The sequence below is a fragment of the Mus caroli genome, chromosome 14 (genome assembly GCF_900094665.2).
Source record: "Mus caroli chromosome 14, CAROLI_EIJ_v1.1, whole genome shotgun sequence".
Lineage (NCBI taxonomy): Eukaryota > Metazoa > Chordata > Mammalia > Rodentia > Muridae > Mus > Mus caroli.
Window position 1 is genome coordinate 56,517,631 of NC_034583.1, and position 24,658 is coordinate 56,542,288.

The 24,658-nt window shown below is 48.9% G+C and overlaps 1 protein-coding gene across 7 annotated transcripts in view; it reads left to right on the plus strand.

Annotated features, from left to right (window-relative positions):
* Znf395 (zinc finger protein 395) overlaps positions 1–24,635 on the plus strand; it is a 51,190-nt gene extending 26,555 nt beyond the window's left edge. For 4 of the 7 annotated variants that reach the window (XM_021182242.2, XM_021182245.2, XM_021182243.2 and 1 more), the window contains 9 exons: positions 13,332–13,596; positions 14,265–14,497; positions 16,690–16,799; positions 19,176–19,405; positions 19,964–20,064; positions 20,833–21,133; positions 22,679–22,771; positions 23,684–23,787; positions 24,053–24,635. In XM_021182242.2, the coding sequence (XP_021037901.1) occupies positions 13,332–13,596; positions 14,265–14,497; positions 16,690–16,799; positions 19,176–19,405; positions 19,964–20,064; positions 20,833–21,133; positions 22,679–22,771; positions 23,684–23,787; positions 24,053–24,164 (1,549 nt within the window). In that variant the 3' untranslated portion in view covers positions 24,165–24,635. Of the gene's footprint in view, positions 1–12,124; positions 12,904–13,331; positions 13,597–14,264; positions 14,498–16,689; positions 16,800–19,175; positions 19,406–19,963; positions 20,065–20,832; positions 21,134–22,678; positions 22,772–23,683; positions 23,788–24,052 lie in introns of those variants that run through there. The other 3 variants (XM_029469004.1, XM_021182244.2, XM_029469005.1) reach the window with 2 other exon arrangements.
* The last annotated feature ends 23 nt before the right edge of the window (positions 24,636–24,658 follow it).

Genomic DNA, 24,658 nt, shown 5'->3' on the forward strand with positions numbered 1-24,658 from the left:
TGCCTCACAAGTGCTGGGATTAAAGGCGTGCGCTACCACACCCGGCTGAGATCACTACCACGCCCGGCTGAGATTCTGATGTTTTGTTGTTGTTGTTGTTGTTGTTGTTGTTTTAGTGCCTTCCACTGTCCTTATCAGTGGTAAATTCTGTTTTCTTCTTTTAAATGTTAGTGATTATTTATTGTGTGTATAGGGAGTTTGGGTGGGGGGGACATGTGTGCCACGGTGCATTAAGTAGAGGTCGGTGGACGGCTTCTAGGAGTTAATTCTCTCACTGTGTGAGTCCTTAGGCATCAAACTCACATTGTCTGGCAAGTGCCTGCTGAGCCTCCTCACCAGCCAGTATTATATTTAGTGTTTTCCCTACTAGAGTGCCACCCTATACTCTGCCTATAAATTTGACTCTCACCACCGCCTATAGTTTAATGTCTATTATTTGGTCCCTGTACTTAGGATTGAGTTTAGGGCTTTGTGTATGCTAGCCAAGTACTGTATCACAAACCTGATACAGCCTTACTCAGCCCCATCTCTTTTGTTAGAAGTCTCTTTTGGGGAGATGTTACAAGCATGAAGACCTGAGTTTGAATCTCCAGAATCCACCTATATCAGGCACACACTTCAGTACAGTACAGTATAGGACAGTAGGTATGGTGCACAATTTGGTCATACCAGTGCTTCTCTGGTGAACTGGCAGGGGTGCCAGGAAACTCCCTCAAGCTTGTAGGCCAGCTACCCTGGTGTTTGCAGGGCACCAGCAAACAACAAAGTGGAAGGCGAAGAGTAACACCCACACTGTCCTCCAACCTTCACATGTGCCCTGTACCTACTCTGCACAGGTGACAACATGCACACACATACACACACACACACACACACACACACACACACACATGCCCTACCTCTTTATTTTATTATTGTACTACCCAACTCATTGCTCCATATGCTATATTAAACAATTTTTTTCTTTCTGATATAAAGATCTCTGTTTTCTTCTCTGTTTTCTTAATTTTTAACTGACCAGCAAATTTATACCTATTTATAGGTGTTGGCTGTGTGTGTGTGTGTGTGTGTGTGTGTGTGTGACATTCATTGCATAGCTGAGCTCTGTACTTGACATGCGTTTCCTCATTATCTTCTCTCACACCTGGGGAATCAGATTGTTTAGGAGGAAGAGTTTTGAGACTGCAAAAATCAAGGCACCCCCTCCCTGCATGTGTGTGTGTGTGGACTTGTGTCTGTCTTTGTGGAGACCAAGGTTGGGAGCCTTGATTGCTCTCAATTGTATTCCTCTTGTCAATCTCACAACTGAACCTAGGGCGATCTGGCTGATAATCCAGCCAGCCAGTTTACTCTGTGGGACCCTCTATCTCTGTTTCTAATTGCTGGATTTAGAAGTGGGCTTCCATGTCTGGCTAGTGTTTACATGGGTTCTAGGGATCCAGATTTTGATCCCTTCAGCTCTTTATTCATTGAACTATTTCTCCAGCCCCGCCCCCCCTCCAAAAAAATTTTTTTTTTAAAAAACAAATAAATAGCCGGGAAGTGGTGGCACACACCTTTAGTCCCAGCACTCAGGACGCAGGAGCAGGAGGCTCTCCGAGTTTGAGTCTAGCTGACTTACAGAGTGAGTGCCGGGACAGCCAGGGCTATGTAGAGAAACCTTGTCTTGAAAAACTGTGTGCGATGTGGGCGTGCGTGTGTTTTACCATGTCACAGGTGTAGTAACCAAGGCATAACAAAGAAGCTTTGTTTTTTTCCTGAAGATCACAAAGTCGAGCAGTGAGCTCATTTGCTGCCCGGGCTGATATGTGCCTTCTCCTCGGGTGGCCCTGCTGTTGGGGGAGCCCCATCCTGGATCACTGCCCCAGGGCCCATTTCCCCTTTCCTGCCACAACCACCCATGCCACTTTGACCTCACCGTGAGTTAAGATCTTTAACAAGAAACCTCAGAAGTCATCCTGCCTAGGCAGCCGGGCCTCTGCTCATCTGTGAGAGGCCATCCTGGCTGTCCTGAGGGTTCAGGCCTCTTGGAGTCAGATCATCTGAACTCCCAGCTGAGAGCCGCCATTTCTGTATCTGTGGTTCAGGAAAATTGCGCAAACTCACTGGGGCTCAGTTTGCTTATCTGGAAAATGGGGATGGCCACGGCACATATCTTGTGAATTATCTAGGAGGATTAAATGAAGTACAAATTGTGAACTGCACATTGAGTTACTGGAGCTTGGGTAGCTGGATCAGCAAAGCTATTGGACTGGTCCTGAACATAGCCTCTGAAAGACTGTGGTTTGTGTGTCAAGTTTCCTATTCCGTGCTTGTCTGTTGATGTTGTAACCAACCGTTCTAATGAAGTAGCCATGAGCACCTGTGCTCTTGGGTCATAGACGTGTGTGTGTGTGTGTGTGTGTGTGTGTGTGTGTGTGCGCGCGCGCGCGCGCGCACGCCTGTGCCTCTACTCTGGGCAGGGTTGGAACCATCCTTGTCCTCTTTCTCCACTTAGCATTGTCTTCAGGACCTAGGCCCTGACACAGCTGTGTCAGCAGATGGCTAGGGGCTGGGGCTTTGCTCAGTGGTACTGCTGGCCCCAGGTTTCTGGTGAGTCAGTGTTCAAGTGTGTCCTAGCGCCAGTGTGGGCCGGATCTGCTCCACGAGGCTGGCCAGGCCACACCCCGGGGAAGTTTGGCAGTCAGCCTTGAACACCCTGGGCAGGGCCCCAAGACAGATGTAGGCACAGGGGAGTGAGCAGGGGAGCAGCCCGTGGCTGAAGAGAGGTGACAGGCGCCTGGTCATGTGGGAGACAGACATGCCCTCTCTCTGGACTCCCCAAATGTCTAGGCTTGCATTGAGTATGCGCTGAGGACTGTCCCCAGGGGGTTTGTTGGCCAGGAGGCCTCTAACAGCAAGAGGTTGGATTTCTTTTCCCCTAGCTTGCTGAAGTCAGCTTGGTTGGGATTTCAGTTAATTAGTGGCTCACCCATGGTAGGCTTCTGGATTCCCTTGAGAGTAAGTAGTTGTATTTCAGGTTCTGGTAGGGCACCCCGGTGCAAGGCCAGTTCCTAGATGGCTGTTGGTGGACAGTGGCTGTGCAGAGCTCACAGTCACTTGCTATGTTATTTAGCACGGGCCTCACGGCCATGAGAGGAACACGGTCCTTCTGGATTTGGCGCAGTGAGCAGGCATTGGCTCATTGAGGCAGATGCAGTCTCGCCCTCACAGGTGAGGTGCGGAGCTTCGGACTTAAAGGTGGTGGTTGTTGGTGGCTTCTGGAGTGGACACTGATTCCTGCGGGATACTTAGCTGGTGCCTTGATCTCCACCCTCCCTGTTGAGTGTCTGTGCAGGCACAGCGTTCCTTGCGTGTGCGCACACCGTTTGTCATCGTTAGTTTTAAGTCTCACACTCCAGCCTGGTGCCTGAATCGCTGGCACATCTGCTGGCACCCGGAGCCTGGTTCTCTGCCACAGGGAAGGTGCAGGGCTGCCGGGTGACCTATTGATTTCAGCCAGGAGCGTCGCCAGGTACTTTGCCTCTTCCGCCAAGCCGGCTGCTTGTTTATTTGGCCTTGTCAGGGAATGTGGTAATTCACAGGAGTGACGTCTGAACCCTGCAGCCTCCTCTTCTGTGGGTTCACTGTCAGCAGCCATTCTGTTCATTTGGCATCACCAGGGTCTGAGGTTAATCTGTTCAAATGGTGACCACGTTCTAAAGGGCACTTGCTCTAAGCACTTTGGGAAAAGAAAAAAAAAGAATTATACCCCATGCTCTGCTTCCTTCTTCAAGGAGGAAAACGTCGCCTGTGTGTGTCGGGAGGGACCTTGGGTGCTGCTAACACTAGCTTCTCTTTCTAGTTACACTCGTGTCTCTGCTTTATGATTTGGGATGTGGATCTTGCTAGCCTGGCTTGTCACTCTTTCACAGGCCCTTCCAGGTGAAAATTGCTCTCCTTTCCACCAGAGGCCCCTTCTTTCCTGGGTCACCCTCCCTACCCCCCCAATTCCTGGAGAAGGGAGAACCAAACCCAGGAGGAGCCACCGAGACTGTGAATGTCCCCCACTGGGTTCCTAAGGTGATCTAGGGCAAATGAATGGCTTTCTTAAGGGACCCTGATTTCTCCACGGCAAAAAGGGGTACAGCTGTCCCTCCAAATTAAAAATGATCTTTCATTCACTTACTGTGTGCCTGTGCTTCGCATGTACATGTGGAGTTCGGCCAGAACACAGCCTAGTCTGCAGGAGGTGGTTCTAGTCTTCTACCATGTGAGACCCAGGGATCTGGTTCAGGTCCCTGGGCTTGGTGACAGGCACCTTTTCCCCTGAGCCAACCTCCATGTTTTATTGGGTTACTGGGGTAGGGTAAAGGGTCAGGAAAGAACAGCAGCCCCCAAATTGTCAAATTGAGAGTAGACAGGGAACCACCTGAGTGTTTGCCCTTTGAGCTCCAGCACCAGGCTCCCAAGCTTGCCGGGAAAAGCCACAGAGCTGCCAGCTGTCTGGGGCCTGTCTCCCCGGGGAGACTGCTCCTAGTTCCCTCCCCTGAGACCTGCCTGGCTCTGGGGAGAATGCCAAGTCAGCACTCCTTTATCTCCCTGTCTCCTCCAGGGAGGAGTTTGAGCCCAGTTTCAGTCAGGTTTAACCATAACATTCCCTCTCTGTTATGTATTTATTTACTTTCTGCTGGTTGAAACAGGATCCTACTGTGTTGTCTAGGTTGTTCTCCCCTGCTTCAGCCTCCTCAGGACTATAGGGATTGCACCTATATATGTATTACCTGGTTTTTGCCCGTTCTTTTCCTCTGTGTGTGTGTGTGTGTGTGTGTTCAGAGCTAGGAATTGAACCCAGAGCTTTGGTACATGCTATTTCAATGCTGGCTACCCCCCTCCTTTTCATCTTTTAAAAACTTTGAAACTGAGTCTCACTAAGTTTCCCAGGCTTACCTTGAACTTATTGTGTAGCTTAGTCAGGCCTTGAACTTGGAATCCTCTTGCCTCAGCTTCCCGATTAGCTGGGATCACAGCCCTGCTTGCACTATAAGGCCTGCCTCTTATGAAAACAATCTTAGAACGGAGTGTGAGTGCTGTTTAAGGCCCTGCCTTGGGCGGGAGAGATGGCTCAGTGGATAAGGACACTTGTTGCTCTTGCAGAGATCCTGGGTTCTGTTTTCAGTCTCCGTATGTTGGCTCGCATCTACCTGGAACGCCAGTTCTAGGTGATCTCATATTGTCTGTGGACCTCTGTGGGAGCTAGACACGGACATGGTACACGTGTAAAACACTCAAACACATAAAATATGTCTAACAACCAAAACAAAACTGCTTTACTTTTTCTAAAAATGTGTATGAGTGTTTTGCCTGTATGCATGTATGTTTATACATGTGTGCAATACCCACAGAGGCCATAAGAAGGCACAAGAACCCTTGGAATTGGGGTTGTGTGTGAGCTGCCATGTGGGTGCTGGGAATTGAACCTGGGTCCTCTGCAAGAGCAGCAAATGCCCTTAACAGCAGGGACCTCTTTCCAGCCTTCTGCCTTGCTTTGATGTCTACCTTCATGTCAGGGGAAGCAGCAGGTCCTTTTTAGAACTATTTTTTTTTTTTTGTTTCATTTGCAATTTTATTTGTTTTATGTGTATGAGTGTTTTGCCTGTATCACTTGCATGCAGTGCTCAAGGAGGCCTGCAGAGGGCATCAAATCCCCTAGAACTGGAATTATGGATGGTCGCGCATTGCCATGTGGGTTCTGGGAACTCCACAGGATCCTCTGCTGGGAGCAAGTACCCTTAACCACTGAGCCATTTTTCCGGGCCCCAAACTATTCTTGAATCTGGGCCCTGGGAAGATTTGATTAAAATCACAAACCTTGAGCGACAAGCAAAGTATGACAGTCTGCAAAAGGCTCTGCAGTCTCAGTGCTGCTGGTTGAATATTCTTCAGCAGAGGCTTCTGGGAAGAGAAGCTTATCAGTTATTTCACCCTGCCCCCAAACTGGGAATATCTGCAGAAATCTGTGTCTGAACCCTGAGTCATCTGTTTCATAGTCACATACCTTAAACGTAATTTTACCTGTTTCCCTCTCACTGTGCATGTGTATGTGTATGTATGTATGTATGTATGAATGCTTACATGTATGTATGTGTCATGTGCATAACTAGTGGCCTCTGAGGTCTGAAGGGTGGTTGGATCTCCTGGACCTGTTGGTTGTGAGCTGCCATGTGGGTGCTGGGAGCTGAGTGAATGAATCCTGATCTTATGTGAGAGACTGCTCTTAACTGCCAGGTAGTCTCTGGAGCTCCTTGCATGTTATTTTTAACATGCCCGTGTTTTCACGTGTAGTCACGTGTGGAATTTTCAAAGTTGTGACACCATGCACGAGCTCTTGGTGTTTGAGGTTTTCAGATGAGAGCCCTCCCTGGGTGCTAGGCTCTGTGCTGATCACGGTCTTGTTCCAGAGAGTCAAGCCAGCAGGACAGTTAGGAACAAAGGGCACTGTGTTTCTGTGAGAACTGGAAGGAGGAGCGGGATGGGGCGGGGCGGGGCAGGGCGCCTGTTGCTGGGGAGAGCTGTGAACTCCTTCCTTTCCCTCAGCAGCACTGAACCGCTTCTGTCATCCCGTTGAATGCCAGCTGGGCCGTGAGACCCATGGGCATATTTGCTGATCAGGTTCATTTGTTATTTGCTGGAAACCAGATCGGATGACTGCTGCTCTGACCCATCTCTGGAGTATGAAAATGGCTCTGTTACTTGAGATCATTATTCTTCCCTTCCATGATCCTGTTACATCTGTTACAACAGTAAGAGGCCCCGTGCTCCATTACCGGATGTTGTGGAGAGGGGTCCAGCCCTGATTCTTGATTGGCTGGTTTTTATTTAAATTTCACTTTTCTTTTTTAAACCTTTAGAAAAATACAATAGTTAGAATGCCCCAAGAATTCAAACTTTTACTATCTGGACAGCTGATTTGCAATTTTAAAAGTTCTATGTTATTTATTTAAGTTTTGGGTGTGGGTGTGCATGTCACAGTACATGTATGTAGGTCAACAGTGTGCAGGACTTGGTTCTTTCTTTCTACCAAGTGTGTCAGACGCAGGTTGTCACCCACTCACCAGCCTGAGGCCAGTGGATTTAGAAATACCAAGTAGATCGCTAATAGATGTGCAGTGCTGTGCATCTCAAGAGTGTGGTATGAAACTCTTAGATGTATATGCTCCCATTCTATAGGAGTTGGGAGATGGCTAGGAAGTGCTCTCTGTACAGGTATGAAGAGCTGTGCCCAAGTCCCTCCAACTCAGTGAAACAGCATGGTAGCTCAAATCTGTTCCCCCAGCTTCTACAGCAAGACAGAGTGAAAGAGCAGCAGGGGAGTGTCCCTAGCCTGGGGTACACGGGTGGGTGGTGAGGACAGACGCCTGAGGTTGCCCTCCTACCCACACATGTCCCCAGAATGTGCACACACACCAAAGAGCTGGATGGATGGCTGAGATCAGAGGCTTTTGGTTAACCCTCACTGGGATTTCGTTGTCGTCGTCCGTCGCCGTCGTCGTCGTCATGTTGTAGTCTTCTTCTTCTTCTTCGTCTTCGTCTTTGTAGTCTTCGTCGTCGTCTTCTTCTTCTTTTTCTTCGTCTTCGTCTTATTCTTCGTCTTCTTCATCTTCCTCCTCCTCCTTGTCATCGTCGGCGGCGGCTTCTTCTTCTAGATTTATTTTTATTTCTAATTATGTGTGTGTGGCTGGGTGTGTGCACGTGAGTGCAGTTGTCCGAAGAGAGCAGAACAATGCCGTCAGAGCTCCCATGAGTGACATAGGTGCTGGGAATCAAACTTGGGTCTTCTGTAAGATAGTTCATGCTATGAACTGCTAAGTCCTTTTTCCAGCCCCTTTACTGGGGTTTCTAACTTAAACCAGGTGGGGTTTTCTTCTGTCTCTGGGGAGAAAAAAACCCAAGTAGGTTAGGTTTTGTTGTTGTTGGTTTTTTGTTTTGTTTTGTTTTTTCCTCAAAGGCTTGAGAACCACCAGCTAGTGGGAATGGGATGTGACAAAGTGCAAATGGTGGCCTGTGAACCACAATGGTTATATGAATGTATTTGCTCATAATCACTGTTAACACACAGGTGTACAGGGCACCTATCAGCCAAGATACTCGATAGTCATGTGTGGAAAGAGATGCCGGTGGAGATCTACTGGAAACAGGAGACACGGTTTCCTGACAAACTTCTGTCCTCTGATTGAATTTAGAACATAACATTGAAAAGAAATTCAAGCTAAAACATTAAAGATTTAAAGGAAAAAAAAAAACAAACCTGGTAGTTCTCCAGTAAAAGATGAGGATGGTACCCAGGATATTAAGTACTAAAAACTCAGGCTACTGTGTATGCGCTGGGTGTGAGATCTCTGTAAAGACACGAAAACAGGGGTTTAATAGGAACCTCTTATCTTCATTTCGACCCTCATCATCAACTTGGTGAACGTCAGGGCTTTTGCAGTTAGAAACCTCGCTGTAAACCTCACCTCCTCAACTCTGACACAAGTCCCATGAGTTGTGTAATAAGCTGCTGGCTTCTGACCTGTGTCCTGGAAGTGCTGCTGGGTGATGTCATGGCATGCCGCAATGCCCCTGGGTGGTGAGAGGCACAGCCATCGGATGCAGCTCTGTGCACTTGCAGATGTGTGAAGAGAGAGAGAGAGAGAGAGAGAGAGAGAGAGAGAGAGAGAGAGAGATGCCGTTGTCCAGTAGCCATCATGTGATGAATGGCAGTTTGTGACTCTGGACCATCGAGTTTGTTTTACTGTTCTGTCAGGTTCAGTTATGTAACGGAGAGCAGACGTCTGCATTAAAGGCCATTAGCACATCAGGATGCATTTGCTGAGGCTGGTTGTTGACCAAAGTACATAAGTGATTCCTTTCCTATGGACAGCATTTGGGACTCCAGATGCCCCTTATGACGTTCTGAGACCACTTTATGAGTTTATGACCTATCAAGGGATCTGTAAGTGGAGAACGTAAAACCGGAAAGGCAGCATTTAGCTACATGCTGAAATCCAGTCCTTGTTACTTTACAATACAGGTTTCCTAATTTTCTCTGCTGCCACAGAAAAGAGTCACGTGGCAAATTAGAAGGCTGGCTGGTTCTGGAACCATGAGTATTTCTCAAGAAAGCTTCCTGGTTGGGGAAGAGGGTCCTGAAAGTGGCCAGCTGGAGGGTGCGTGCATACTAGGAGGCAGGGTGAGACCCGCCATGCCAAGTGACCAGCTAGCACTTCCAAAATAGGTGTGACTTTTCTCCTCTACCCATCTTTCCGGCCAACTTCTGTCGTTATTACCCCATTACTTCTGAATCCTGAAAGCATAATGTGTGTTTTTGAGTGGATTTTTGGAGAAAGTAGCCAGCCTGTGGAAGCAGGCCAGGAGCAGAGTTGCCTATTTGTGCAGATCCCTCTGGCTTCTGGAAGGTACAGGCTTACCAACCAACAGAAGAGCATTCTTTAAAAAGAAGACAGGCTTCCAAAAACAGCGTCAGAGTTTGTTGCCCAAACATCTCAGGTTCTTTCTGAAGATTGGGAACCAAGGTTTGGAAACACCGCCAGCTTCATTTTCAGTACCAGAAACCCCAAACTTCCGGCTCAGCAAAGCTCCTGGGTTTCTTTTGGTGGGGGGGGGGGGGGGGGGGGGGAGTGAGCGAGGGAAGGGAGGGCAAGCAAAGGACTGCTGGTTTCTCTGTGTTAGTGCTGCCACCTGTCGTCAGTCAGTGGCATTACACGTTAGCTTTCTTTTGCTCTGTGCTCCTTTTTTTTCCTGTGCCTGGGCTTGAACCTAGGGCCTCTCTTACACCAGGGACACTCTACACTGGATCACACAGCCTGTCCTGTGGCTGCAGTTTAAAAGCCATTTATCTGGGGGGCACCTTTTATTTTTAATTTGTAGTCACAAAGTTCTCAGAGTGTGAAGGCACCAGCCACCTAACTTGGAGATTCTGCATGCCACATTCTTGCTTTGTTTCTTGGGGACTCAAGCTGCCAGTATATCAGATTACAGACTTTGAGCAGAGAACTAGCTTTTCCTTTCTCCCTTCCCTCCCCTCCCTTCCCCTCCCCTCCCTTCCCCTTTCCTCCCACTCCATTTGTTAATTCGTTCTTTTGTTCTTTTTGAGACTGCATTTCTGTGTAGCCCTGGCTGTCCTGGAACTCTTAGACCAGGCAGGCCTTGAACTCAGAGACCCGTCTGCCTCTGCCTGCAGAGAACTGGGCTCAAAGGAGTGCTCCACCACCGCCTGGCTGCCTCTTTCTTATCCTTTTGCTGTTATTGTTTTGATTTTTCTTTTTTATTTTCAAAATTTAAAACAGATTTGAACAGATCGAATTGAAATGTTTTGATCATATTCTTCAGTCCATCCTGTCCTTCCAGATCTTCTCCCCTCCCTTCCCTATCCAATTTTAAGTTCTTTCTTAAAGCAAACAAAAACAAACAAAAATCCAACACAACAACAACCCCCCCCCAACACCAAGAAGACAAAATAAAGCAACACCCAACAGAAAGAAAAAACACAAAACTTCAACAACAACAACAAGTAGCAAAAAAAGCCTCCTGCAGTTATGTTGGTCAGCTACTCCTGGACATGAGGCCTGCCCTGGAGGGTTGACATACCCAGTGCCATTCCATCGGGGAAGACTTGTGTCCCTCTTCCCACAGGCGGAAGGGTCAGTTCCGTTGTCCACCTTTACCCCAGTGGCTAGGTTTTCATTCATCGGTGTGTTTATCCATTTAAGAAAACATGACAAAGCCTGGCACAGGCCTTAACCCCAGCTCTCAGGAGGCAGGCAAAACTCTGCGAGTTCAAGGCCAGCCTGGTCTGCAAAGCAAGCTCTAGGACAGCCAGGGCTACACAGAGAAACCCGGTTTCAAAATACATTTCCTTCCCCCCATCTCGGGCCCCCCAAAGTGTAAGATAAAGCACAAGCTATCACATGGAAGTTGGACAAGACAAACCAACATAAGGAAAAGAGCCCAAGAGAAGACACAGCAACCAGAGAGCCTCTTGTTTGCACATTCAGGGACATCATAAAAACACTAACTGTGTATGGGCTTTGCTCCTGTTGATTTACAGGGCCTTGTTCTCTGGGTGTTCCCATCCCCTCTGGCTCACACTCTCTCCACTTCTTTTATAGCTATCTTTTCCGTCTTGGTTGCTAGTAGAACTTGCTTGGCTAGTTGGGGAAAGAAGGGAGGGTATGGGGGAGGGTTGAGGCTGTGACATGGGACCCAGACAAATCAGCCCTGAGGTACTTTTGGACCAGGGCAGACAGAAAAGGCTTATAGAACGGTTCAAAGACATTTGATGCTGACAAGTGTTTGAAGGGTACTTAGGGCTAGGAGATGCAGTTTGCCACAGTTGATTATTTGTGTGGGTGTGGAGGTCAGAGAATAACTTTCAGGAGTCAGACTTTTCATGGGGTTATCAGGCTTGATGGGAAGTGACTTTACCTACTGAGTTATCTCTATGGCCCTAACAGGATTTTGGTTATGGACTGGGGAAGGAAGGGGGTGGCAGGAGGGGAGAGGGAAGAGGAGGAGAGGAGGAGGAATGTGCTGGAATACTTTTGTTGTTGTTGTTGTTGTTTTTTTTTTTTTTCAAGATAGAGTTTCTCTTTGTAACATTGGCTGTCCTGGAACTCACTCTGGAGACCACCAGGCTGGCCTTAATCTCAGAGATCCTCCTGCCTCTGTCTCCCTAATACTGAGGAACTAAAGGCATGCACCACCACTGCCTACCTTTAGGATGCCTTTTAGAGATATTTAGTCTGTGTACAATTAGCCTGATGGTGTCCTGGGCTGGGGAAGCAGCAACTGGAATTAGGCCCCGAAAGCCCTGTTGCTTTATTGCCCACCCCAGCCTCACCATGCCTGGAATGTGCCCTATGCTCATTCAGCTTAACAGACAGTCCTGGGGCAACAGAGATCCAGAGGAGTGGAGAGGCACGTGATGGCGGGGGTGGGAACAGACGGACAGTGTGCTTGGCAGAGGCTGGTTTTTCCTCTTCTATTTAATGATTTATTGTTTTTACTTTCTGCATACAAATGCTTTGCCTGCTTGTCTGTCTGTGTCTGTGCTGGTGCTGGCAGAGGTTAGAAATAGGAATTTGAGTTTCCATGTGGGTACTAGGACCAAATGCCAGTCTTCTGGAAGAGCGGCCAGTGCTTGTGACCACGGAGCCACTTCCCAGTCCTGCTGGTGTTAGTTTCTAGGAGAAAAACAGCTCAGTGCGTTTCCAAGGTTGTCTGCAACTTTGAAGGGAACCCAGCCTGTGAGTCTAATAAAAGCCCTCAGGACTGATCTGGCAATACTGGGGGAAGGACCCTCACTAAGGAAGCCCTGGTGGCTGTTTTTACAGAACAATACTTCCTGATGTAGAAAGAGGTTAGCTGGCATATTAAGTGAAAACAAGCTTACCAAAAATGATTTCATTTCTATAGAAATAAAATGTGGCCAAGCTGGGTGACGTAACTCTTACTTAGGGTCTTAGCACTTTAGGGGGCAGAGGCAGGAGGATTGCCACAAGTCAAGGCCAACTTGACCTGGATAGTAAGTTCCAGGCCAGCCATGGCTATCTAGCAAGAGCTTGCTCATAAACAAAGCAATCACAGAAAGTATGTGAACACAGTTATAGAAGGAGAAGTGGGATGGTCTCAGGAAAGGACCTGGGAGTCGGGGCTGGGGCTGGACTCGGTTAGTGAAGGACTTGCCTAGTGTGCACGGAGCCCATGGTTTGGCCTCCAGCACCACATAAACTGGACGTGCTGGTGAATGCTTGGGTGGTGGAGTAGGGCATGAGAAACGCAAGGTCATCCTCCACCGCGTAGGAAATTTCAGCCTGAGCTACGTGAAACAGGAGTCTTAAAAAACAAAATAAAAACTAGCAAGTGAGTTTATTTACCTTGAGTTGATCGATATTTGTTACATGTCCTCCTAGGAACAGGGATTATTATTTCTGTAAAAGAAAAGATAGAGCAGGCATGGTGGCCCAATAGGTAAAGCAGCTCACCACCAAACCACCAAACCTGATGTCCTGAGTTTGATTCTTGCTGTCTACATGGTGAAAGAGAGAACTGATTCCTGCAGGTTCTTCTCTGACTTTCACGAATGTGCCATGGCATACACATACAGAAATGGGGGAGAGAGAGAGAGAGAGAGAGAGAGACAGAGACAGAGACAGACAGAGACAGAGACAGAGACAGACAGAGATACACAGAGACACAGAGAGAGACACAGAGAGAGAGAGAGACAGAGAGAGACAGACAGACACTGACTGACTGACTGACTGACTGACTGTCTGCCCTTTTTGTCTCAGCAGGCAGAGCAGAGTATCCAGCATGCTGTCCCGACGCCTTGGTAAGCGCTCCCTTTTGGGAGCCCGGGTGTTGGGACCTAGTGCTGCTGAAGTGCCATCAGGGGCCAGCCTGCCTCTGGAACCACAGATAGAAGTGCCGGAAGGAGCCATGTCCCTGTCCCCACTCACCTCTAAGGACCCCGTGTGCCAGGAGCAGCCCAAGGAGCTCCTCAAAGCTCTGGGAACCTCAGGCCACCCACAGGTGGCCTTTCAACCTGGACAGAAGGTAGGTTGAGTCCAGCACGGACACATACCCTGTCTCTTGAGCACTAGGACTGGCAGACTGTCTGAGTGATAGGCTGGAAGTCCGGTAAGCTGGCCAGTTGCGGCCTGCTCACGGTCTTCTAGGGTGAAAAGCATGTAGGGAGCTGTAGGAGGGAGGTTTGATCCTATGTGACTTGCCTGGGTGCTTGTGTGGGCAGCAGGTGCCTGGGAATACCGGCTCTCTGCTGGCCTGCTTAGGCTACTATAACGGAATGCCCAAGGTGGGGTAGGGTAGTTAATTTGGCTTAACCTTCCGGAAACTGGGAAGTCCGTGAGGAGGATAAGGTCAGGAGAACGAGAGAGTCTGCATCACTTTTGTAACAGTTCACACCCTCCCTGCCTACCCCCCTTTCTGGATAACTCTCTTGTTATGACAGGCCATTTGAGAGAGCAGCAGTTCTTGTGACATTCACAGACAGTAGACTGTACTTCCTGACACTGGTCTTGGGGATTAAGTGTCTAACATGTGAACACTGGGGATGTCGGCCAGATCTTAGCATCGTTAAAGACGAGTGAGTGTGTCAGCGCCTAGGCTGCTGCAGACAGAGTCCGATACCTGGAACACAGATCTCCGAGGGCTTTGGTGTGGAAACTCCTGAGCGCTGACCACTGACCACCCTTTCCCTGCAGGTCTGTGTGTGGTATGGAGGTCAGGAGTGCAAGGGCCTGGTGGAGCAGCACAGCTGGGCTGAGGACAAGGTGACTGTCCGGCTGCTGGACCAGAAGTTACAGATTTGCTGTAAAGTGGAAGAGGTGTGGCTGGCGGAGCTGCAGGGTAGCACATCCCACGTGCCAGCCTTGGAGCCCGGAGCCCAGGTGCCAGCCTACAGACCGGTGTCTAGGAACATCGACGTCCCGAAGAGGTTTGTGGGATTGGTGAGGGTTAGAGGTATGGGCTGGGACACGGTGTGGGGGATGTGGGGTCTTAGGTACCTACTTGATGGGATAGTGGAGCGAGGTACAGAAGTGGTATCCTTTTAAGGAAGCTTAGATAGCATCCTCTCTTCTCCAGAACTCTCTTAGGGGCGAAGTGTATATGCTTTGGTGAAAGTTTAAACTTCGCTCATAATTTTTCAGAAGAAGAGACAGGTACAAATAGCTTGAATCCGGTGCCGGTGCTCATTCTATATAAGGTGGAGAAAATGGTTTTAGCCTTGTGGCCTAAGCAGACTCTGTCATGACCACTTGTTACCACAGCCACAGACCCAAAAACCTGTGGGCACAGCCGTGCTCCCATCGATGAAAACTAATCAGGGTCCCCAAACTTTCTCGTAACTCAGTACCATTTGCGTGTATCTTCTGCCATGGTGTAAAATGCTTTTGATTCTTAGATAGCATTTAAAAAGGTAAAGCCATCCTTTCTTAGCTCAAAACTGCAGGCGAGCAGGCTGTGTCTAGAGCACACTGGTCTGATTCTTCACTTGGATGCTAGAAACCAGTGGGTGAAGAATGAATATTCTGCTTTAGACCTTAGGGATATGATGTCGCCTTGGGACTCTAGATCCTGATGTATACCCTGTGGTCTATCTATATTGACCTTTTAAGATTTAAAAAGGAGAATCTGGGGCCAGGAGATGGCTCAGTAGGTCTAAAGAACTCGTGCAAGCCCAACAACTTGAGCTCAATGCCTGAGCCTATGTCTGGGTGGTAGGAGGAGCCTACTCCACAGAGCTGGTTCTCTGACCTCCACATACGTGCTGTGGCATGAGTGCACTAACACACAGCATGTAATAATAATAATAATAATAAATTTAAGCCAAGAAACTTTGCCAACTGAACTATTTTGCATGCAAGATATACAAACAGCTAAACTCTGTCCCTCTTATTTCTGTGGGTATGGGAGCTGTTGGCAGATCAGGGGGCTTAAACCATATTTTTTTATTACATTCATTTATTCATTGTGTTTATGGAGTGTGTATGCATGCTGTGGTGCACACGTGGATGCCAGAGGATAACTTTCAGGACTCAATTCACGTCTACTCTGTGGGTACTATATACTGAACTCAGCTAGTCAGGCTTGGCAGCAAGCACTTCTACCCACTGAGCCACATCACTGGCCCAGCAGACCTAGCGTTTTAAGACCAGAGGAACAGCATTTCTGATCGTGTATCCAGTGGAAGGCCAGCAAAGAGCTTGTTTTGCTATTCTGAGGAGGTGAAAATACAAAGATCATGTAAAGTCATGTTTACTATGTTAATGACTTTGGTCCATCTGCTGCAAACCCAGTTGCACAGTGTAGCAGACCTGGTGTATAAAGAATGGGTGAATACAGTCCTTTGAAATAGACAAGCCACTGGCAGCTTATTACATTCTGATTTCCCCCAGATACTTTACATTTCAGATAGTGCTTATTTTACTTCCAAATCACATAACTGTATGAATTGAGAGGGAAAGAAAAGACACGTAAAATTCTATGCAGCCTGTTTAAAGCATGGAGTTTTAACAGCGGGAGATGGTTTCATCTGGTTATTTATTTTATCCTGGTCTGTTTGCTCATTGGCTTATGTAATAGGTTCTGTTGACATTCAGGAGCTAGCAGAATGCCATGTTTATTTTGGCAAAGGGAGAGAGATCCATTAGTGTAATTGTTTCCTCTTAAATTTGAATATAAGACAGAAGAAGGATGTAATTTCAGTGTTTAGATTCCGGTGGGCATCATTTATTTCCACCTTATCTTCTTGACTCTTCTCTCTCCCCCCAAGTAAAAATGCTCCATTTTAAGCTGCAGGGTTAGAGGGAGCGTTTCGGGGGAGTGGTGCTGATTCGGATGTCAGCGCAGTTTAAGCAGGGGACCCACTGCTCATTCTGAGCTAATAGAAGCACAACCGGAACAGGCAGTCATGGACTGAGTGGATTGAGTCCTGAAAGTTATCCTCTGAGCTTTACCATCCACTGAGCGTGTGCTGCCTGCCTGGGGGTGGGGGTGGGGTGGGGTGGGGTGCATGTCAGTGTAAGGTGATCCCACAAAATGAGCGGATGTGGTAGCTTAATCCGTGGGCTCTGTGGACCAGCCAGGCCTGGGAAGTAAGCGTATGCTCTGCTCATTTGAATCCAGGAAGTCGGATGCGGTGGAGATGGACGAGATGATGGCTGCCATGGTGCTGACGTCTCTGTCTTGCAGTCCCGTTGTGCAGAGTCCTCCTGGGGCTGAGCCCATCTTCTCTGGTGAGCAAGCAGGGCTGAACTGGTTCCTGGTGTGGCAGAGACCCATGACTGATACTCTCTCACACTGGCTTCTATTGCCAGTAGGGTTCTGCAGTCTCTTAAGTTTCCTCACCTGAGCAGAAACTTGGTGCTTTGTGACAGTGACTGAACTCAGTGCTAAGTCCAGTTGCCCAACCACTCAAGCAAGTTCTATGGGAGCCTGGACAAGGCCAACAGAAATATTTACTTAGTTTACAAAAGCAGAACTATGCTCTGTGGTCCCCCTGGTGGCGTCCAATGGTCAATATTCACTGCTCAGTGCCCAAATCAGCCTCACGAAATTCTCAGTGTGGGCTTACAGGCCAAATACCTGAGCTGAAGTTCAAATCTGATTGCACTGTACAAACCAGCCAGCGAAATGATTCTGGGTAAAGGTGCATGCTGCCAAGCCTGCCAACCTGTGTTTGGTTCCTGGGACCTGCATGGCTGCATGGTGGAAGAAAAGAACTGATACACACACACACACACACACACACACACACACACAGTTTCTCTCTCTCTCTCTCATACACACACACACACACACACACACACACACAGGGTAATAAAAAGTTCCGAGTTGTATGACCTCTAATTTATAGATGCACACACAATTCTTTGGGTTTTGATCCCCACACACTCTACCCATACAGTACAGTGGACTTGAAGAAGGGTTGCAGTTTACAGTTGGGAGCATCCTTAAAGATGGCAGAATAAGGCTTTTGAGAGGACTTAAATTTATTTTAATGGAAATTCCTTATCTGCCAGTCTTAAAAGCTACTTCAACATTTGTAGGACAACGTGGAGCTAGTTCTAATTCATACTGAGAGGGAAGTGGCCTTTACAAATGCCCTTCACAAGTCATCTAAAGCAAATTTTAATTATTTCACCCAGAGACCGTCACTGCACTTGGGGACATCTAGTGGTGAATCCCAGCAGTGCAGCCGGCTTTAATGAGCACAAGGAAGACCCTGAGGAGGGATATGCCACATTCTCAAGAAGTTGAGTCAGCAGATTCAGGAAAGTAGCTGAAGGGAAAAAGCAATGTCTGGAGTTCCCTCTTGGGTCCGTGTTCATGAGGCCACGGCCAGTTGATTTGGATGCTTCTTGGGTCCGTGTTCATGAGGCCACGGCCAGTTGATTTGGATGCTTCTTGGGTTCTTCCCTGAACATCTCCTGTTTTAAGTTCTGTGTGTAGCTGTGGTAATTTCTCAGTGTTCAGGAAAAGCGAGTGACGAGAGCTTTGAGGCTGGGCAGGGGTGTCTGGGGAGGAGGGATTCCTTACCCAGCATTCTGTCTGGACAGGTGTCTCCTAGAAGTAAGAAGGGCCTGTCTGGGTTGGAAACATGGGGCCTCGGAGTCGGCCCAGCCTCCAGATCTGTTCTGGTCTCCTAGGGTGTGGTAGTGTCTCTTTAAGCCCAGGGTCAGGAGACTCTGTAATCTGGATAGGGACATGGGGAAGCTGAGGGTATAAGGTTTGCTTTTTCCATCTTTCTTGCTATTTCCATGTATTAGACTTTCAGATTATGTTATCAATTGGCTTGGCATGAGCTTTGAAGACAAGATACAAGAGGGTCTAGAATAAGCCTGCAGTCAGCCCTACAGACCCCGTCAATCTACAAAGTAAAAATCTAGACTTGGGGTTCCACTCAGTACTGGAATGCTCGCCTAGTAGGAGCAAGGCCTCAGGTTCCATCCTCAGCATCACAAAAGCCAAAGAACGAAGTAGAACGAAAATCAAGGAAAAGGAAGCATGAAAATCCCACTTGTTATTTGCATTCTTCCTTCTTAGACATCTGAGTTTGAGGGGCAGGTGGCCATTGTGTGACAGGTGAGACAGGGCCTTCTGCCGTCTGGAGATCACCTGGCTGTGTGGTCCGAGAGTTCAGAGCGGTTTCCTTCCACTCAGAGGTTCATGCGCTTGTCCGAGGAGGAGTGATAGAAAGGCATTTTCAGGAAACTCACCAAGAAGATGTCCCTGTGTGGCTGTCACTGAGTGGACATTCTCAACCAGGCCAGAACCAGGAAAAGTTCCTCTTTTTAGCGTGTACAGCATGAACTAGGTTTTAGTTTTATTCTTTTCACTAATCCTCAATGAACTGTAGTAGCAGTGTGCATCTGCGTGGGTCAATGACAACTCATATGGCCATGCCAGAAACTACCCAGCAGGCAGAGCGGTTGAAGCACCAAAAGTTGCCGTAGTGTCTGCACCTGCCCTCATCTTGTAGCTCAGGAAGTGTATCTGTAATAACTGAAATTTTAATAATATTTTAATTTTATTATTCACTTAGACGTTTTTTCCCTTTGGTCCTGGAGATAAGCCTGAGTGTTCTTTGACCTTCCTCTCTGTCTGGACAGTTTCCCGTGCAGCCTGCGGTGACCTGTGGAAGGAGAGCGGTGACGTATCAGACAGCGGCAGCAGCGGGCACTGGAGCGGGAGCAGTGGCAGCTCTACCCCCTCGCCGCCCCATCCGCAGGCCAGCCCCAAGTACCTGGGGGATGCCTTTGGGTCTCCCCAAACTGATCATGGCTTTGAGACTGATCCTGACCCTTTCCTGTTAGACGAACCGGCCCCACGAAAGAGGAAGGTAGGTGACTGGGGAGCATGTGCGTACGTGAGGACAGCTATGCCTAGAGGAGCAGGCGCCCGGAAGGTCCTGGGCATCTCTAGTTTTCCTTAGCTGCACTTGTGAGGTTCCCAGACACAGGCGGCTGGTTCCTCTTTTTGTTTTTTGGGTGTGTGAGTTTGTGGATGTGCGTGCACATGGAGACACCCCACCCCACTTGTTGAGAAAGGCTCTCATGCTGGCCTGGAGCTCACCAAATAGTCTAGGCATGGTTGGTGACCAGTGAGCCAGGGATCTACTTGCTTCTGCCATGCCTCTTGGTATTACAAGTGTGTGCCACTGTGCTTGCCTTGTTTGTTTGTTTGTTTGTTTGTTTGTTTGTTTGTTTTTAAAATGTGGCCGGCCACCAGGTCACTTCTAAATTCTCTTGTGCCTGTTTCTATGCTCTCTGGGAGACCCTTCCCTTGAATTTTTTTCCTTTGGGTCTGGCTGAAATCCTCATCAGGCAATGAGTGAAGCTGGGGAGAGGATTCATATATACCAGTTGCTAAGGCTTTTTTTTTTTTTTTACCTCCCTAGAACTCTGTGAAGGTGATGTACAAGTGCCTGTGGCCCAGCTGTGGCAAAGTTCTCCGTTCAATTGTGGGCATCAAACGACACGTCAAAGCCCTCCACCTGGGGTAGGTACAGAGCTCAGTGCCTGTCGCCTTCACCCTGCTAACGCCACGGGACTTACAGCCCAGAATGCTTCTAGTGAAATGGCTTTGCTCTAGGTGCTTCCCCGAGCCTCGCCCTGACCACTGTCAGGATGATGTCGTTGCTGGCCAGGGAGATTCTTTGTACCTTGGTCACTGTTGACGCTGTTGCTCACAGAGAGTGAGCTCTGTGTGTCTTTCTGTGCGACTTGTGGCTGTATCTTTTTACCTGGGGTAGGAAGCAAGATGTTTCAGTTCTGGGTGGAAATAGAACCGTTTGGTCTAATTGCCAGTGACATCCTGTGGCTTGAGCATGGTGGCCAAGTTTTACTTCTGCGGCTGCATGGGGGAGTTAGGGTGTATCCGCTGTAGTGCTAACATAGGGCTCTCATCTCTGAGCAGAGCCCTCTGGGCAGCAGCTCTGGCATGAAGTGCCTCACGGGCCTTGAGAGCATGCTTTATTTAGATGGTGCCCTAAGAGGGCCTGTGCCAGGGCTAGGTCTGTGTTCACACATTTGTGATGTTGTGTGAGCTCTTGTGCAGGGAAGAACAGCTCCTGTGGCTGGGCATGTTCTAATCCCTGATAGCATCCTCTGAGAGCAGCGGTCCTGGGTGTTCTCTTGGGAACCCCCCCCCCCTCCCCAACTTCATGGTTGCACACGTGCAGTCAGTTCCTCTGTGTAACTTTCTTTCCTCTGGCTTCGAACCAAGGCAGCGTGCCCTCAGTGACGGCCACATGTCTATTCCACACAGGGACACTGTTGACTCTGATCAGTTCAAGCGGGAGGAAGACTTTTACTACACAGAGATGCAGATGAAGGAAGAATCTGCTCTGGCTGTGGCTGCTCCCCCTGCTCCTGGGACACCTATGGGTGAGCCAGCGTCCACCTCCAGGGTGACCAGCCCGTCCCTTGCTGCTCTTTCATTGCCTCCAGCCAAGGTCCAGTCGTCTGGCCCAGAACACCCTGGCCTGGAGTCTTCTCTGCCCTCAGTTGCACTCAGCAAGTCAGCTCCTGGCTCCTTCTGGCACATTCAGGCTGACCATGCATACCAGGTATGGGACGTTACATATGTGGGGGCTTAGCTTGGGGATCTCAGTGGTCACTGACTGTTAGAGGGCAGGCCTCTGAGCACCTTGATGAAAGACTGAGTCTTTTGGCCAAGTTGCTAACCTTACTTCCACAGAGAAGGAAAAGGAAAGACTAGGGATATAGGCCAGTTGATAAGTGCTTGCTGAACGTGCACAGGGCTTGGGGTTGATCCTTAGCACAGCATAAACCCGGTGTGGACACATCCCACATTCTCAGCACTTAGGGTGGAGACAGGAGGAATAAAAGTTCAGGGTCACCCTCACCTACATAGGGAGTTTAAAGCCAGCTCAGACTATATGTAAACCCTTTGTCAATGACAATAACGAACAGGACGGAAAGGAAGAAAAAGGAATCCTTGGTGACACATGGTAGAGATGAGAAGTCTAACCGTGTTAGCTGTGTGGCTGTGACCTGAGACCTGTCACTTTGCAGGCTGACTCATACAGAGCTTTCCAGGCAACCCCTTAGCTCTGAGATGTTACACTGAATGGTCCCACTTTGAGTTACCTACTAGGTGTCAGCATTGGATTATGTAACCCCTTCAGTTAGACTAGGACATGGGCCCTGCTCTCTCAAACTTCGTGGTGGAGCTAGGGTTAGCAATGAGGACTAATTATAAGTTCTCAAAGTACCATTTCCTCAGGACACGGGAAGACACGATGTAGGCCCAAGGAAGACCACTCCATTATGCTTATGGGCCTGGGAAAGTTGTCATGGCCAGGAGGGCAGTGTCATTTAAAATGAACCTGATCCTGAATGCTAAGTTCACGTGTCCACTTGCTGGTTTATAACTCTTTCTGTACATACAATTTAACTTTTGCAGACTTGACAAGCTTGCAAATTGGTAAATAAAAAGTAGTGTTTCCATCCAGGTGTGCCTGTGCATGCTTGTAACACTGGTGGTACCTGGGTCAAGGTCAGCTCAGGCTATATAGTAAAGCCAGCCTTTACCCCTAAAACCAGTGCTACTTTCAATGAGAAAAATTTTATAAAACAAGCGGGCTCTCCCCATTAGATTTATTGGCCACTTAGCGTCTGGCTACGGCTCAGCCTTTGCTGGCCCTGCGGTATCTGGTTAATGTGGCAGGTATTATTAGCGATGGCTCTAAGCCAGACATTCCTGCCTGCATCCCCACTCCTGAGTAGTTGCCTGGCAGCTCTCTGCCCTTTAGCAGACTCAGAAGGCTTTGGGCTTTCTGCTTCAGGCCTGTTCTCTCAGTAGGTGATCCAGCCAAGGAATACCACCCCTAAGGACTGAGTCAGGAGGCGAGCATGTAAGCAACCCCAAAGGGAGGATTACAGAGTAAGACTGCAGCCTCCCAGAAAATAGGCTATGGCTATGTTGAAGGGTTAGATGCTTTGAGGCTGCTCATCCTGTCCTGGTGTTTTCCGGGCTATTGATCGTGTTCAGATACGCCTTCTGTTGCAAACGGGCAGTTACTGGGACCTGAGGCACATAGGATATGTCCTTAGTTGAGGTCCAGGCTGATGCACTCTTGTCTCTGCAGGCTCTGCCATCCTTCCAGATCCCTGTTTCCCCCCACATCTACACCAGCATCAGCTGGGCTGCTGCCCCTACCACCACCTCCTCCCTCTCTCCGGTGAGTGTGTACCCCTAAACTCCAAAGCTCTTACATACATCTTCAGGTCTGGGGGACTGTGTCGTTGGTACACACCACATGGCTGATGTTGCCCGTCTCCACCCCCATACTTGATGAAGATCACTGTGTGTCTTAGGGTTCCATTGCTGTGAAGAGGCAGTGTGCAGGCAGACATGGTACAGGAAGAGCTGAGAGTTCATCTTGATCGAAGGCAGCCAGAAGAGTCTTCCCGGGCAGCCAGGGGGAGGGACTCCGCCACTCGGTGGATCTTGAGCCTAGGCCCTCAAAGCTCACCCCTACAGTGAGGTACTTCCTCCAATAAGACCACATCTACTCCAACAAGGCCATACCTCCTAATAGTTGCACTTCCCGTGGGCCAAGCATATTCAAACCACCACACCGTATGTCCTCTATCTGGCTACAGCTCCTCTGTGTGTGTGTCAAGTCCTGACATCTAGATGAAAGGAAGGGAGAATTCAGGGCTGTCAGAAGGGAGAACCAGGAAGATCATAGGAACACTCAGAGGCTCTGTGTGCTGGACCAGAAGTCTCAGGCCACCACGGATTCATGTACCCTTGACTCTGAACTGAAATAAATAAACTGGAAGTGATTAGAACCACATAGGGTTCTCTACTTTCAAGTGTCTGCCACAGAGAAGTACCACAGACAGCAGAACCTAGTTGACAGAAGGCATCACTGAGGCAATACAATGCCCTCATTTGTCCCTTGTATGGTAAATTCATCTAAGCTGACCCTGTCTGCTGAGAATGTCCTTCTAGAGGAGGCCGCATGGCCCCCCTGGACCAGCACCTGCTCCGGGGCCCAGCGAAGCCCAGCAGGGCCTGGGGAGTTGCCTCTCTGTTGTGAGGTGTTCTCATGCTTACAGCCTATGCTTACATTCCTCATACCCAGGTCCGGAGCCGTTCTCTCAGCTTCAGCGAGCCCCAGCAGCCGCCATCTACAGTGAAGTCTCACCTGATTGTCACCTCCCCACCCCGTGCTCAGAGCAGCACCAGGTGAGCCCTCTCCTCCTTCTGGTTTCTGCCTTCCAACAGCACTGGTAATGTAGACTGTGAATCTACCCAACTGTAGTCCCTAGAGTAAGTCCCCAGATGGAGACCACAAGGTGGCTTCTCTCCCTAGAGTCTCTGGCTGTAGGTGCCACTCACTCCTGCCAGGAGCCACCCCTTCCAGCTCCTACATGTTTGTGTGCTCATGCTAAGCCATTACCTGAGGGGTCACCTCCATCGAGTGACACACCCTCATTTTGTTCCCTGTCAGGAAAGCCCGTGGAGAGGCCAAGAAGTGCCGTAAGGTGTACGGCATCGAGCACCGGGACCAGTGGTGCACAGCCTGCCGGTGGAAGAAGGCCTGCCAGCGCTTCCTGGACTGAGCCTGCCTCCACTAGTCCTGCTTCTCACCCTGCCTGGCAGCCGGGAAGCCTCCAGGCCTGCAGCCATCAGCAGAACACAGGGAGATGATGTGGCATGGATGTGGGCAGCTGGGGCTCCATTGGCTAAGATAGAACACTTAAAAACACTTTTCTCCCCCTTGTTGGGAGTGCTTTATTTTTTAAAAGCAAACCTAAATGAAACTATTTTTCCCCTTAAAATAGGAGAGAGCCAAAATTGACCAAGGGTATTCTGCAGCGAACCGGAGACCAAAGAGTTACCCCTACCCCTACCCCATCCCACCCTCTCTGGGACTACATATGCATCAAGAGTAGGACAGGATGCCACCTTGCCTGGTTTTGTTCTGAGCTGGTGAATCCTTTGCTCTTTCAGCTATTCCAGAGTGGACTGTGAGCAAATGAATTTCTTTCTTTCTCTCTCTCTTTCTTTCTTTCTTTCTTTCTTTCTTTCTTTCTTTCTTTCTTTCTTTCTTTCT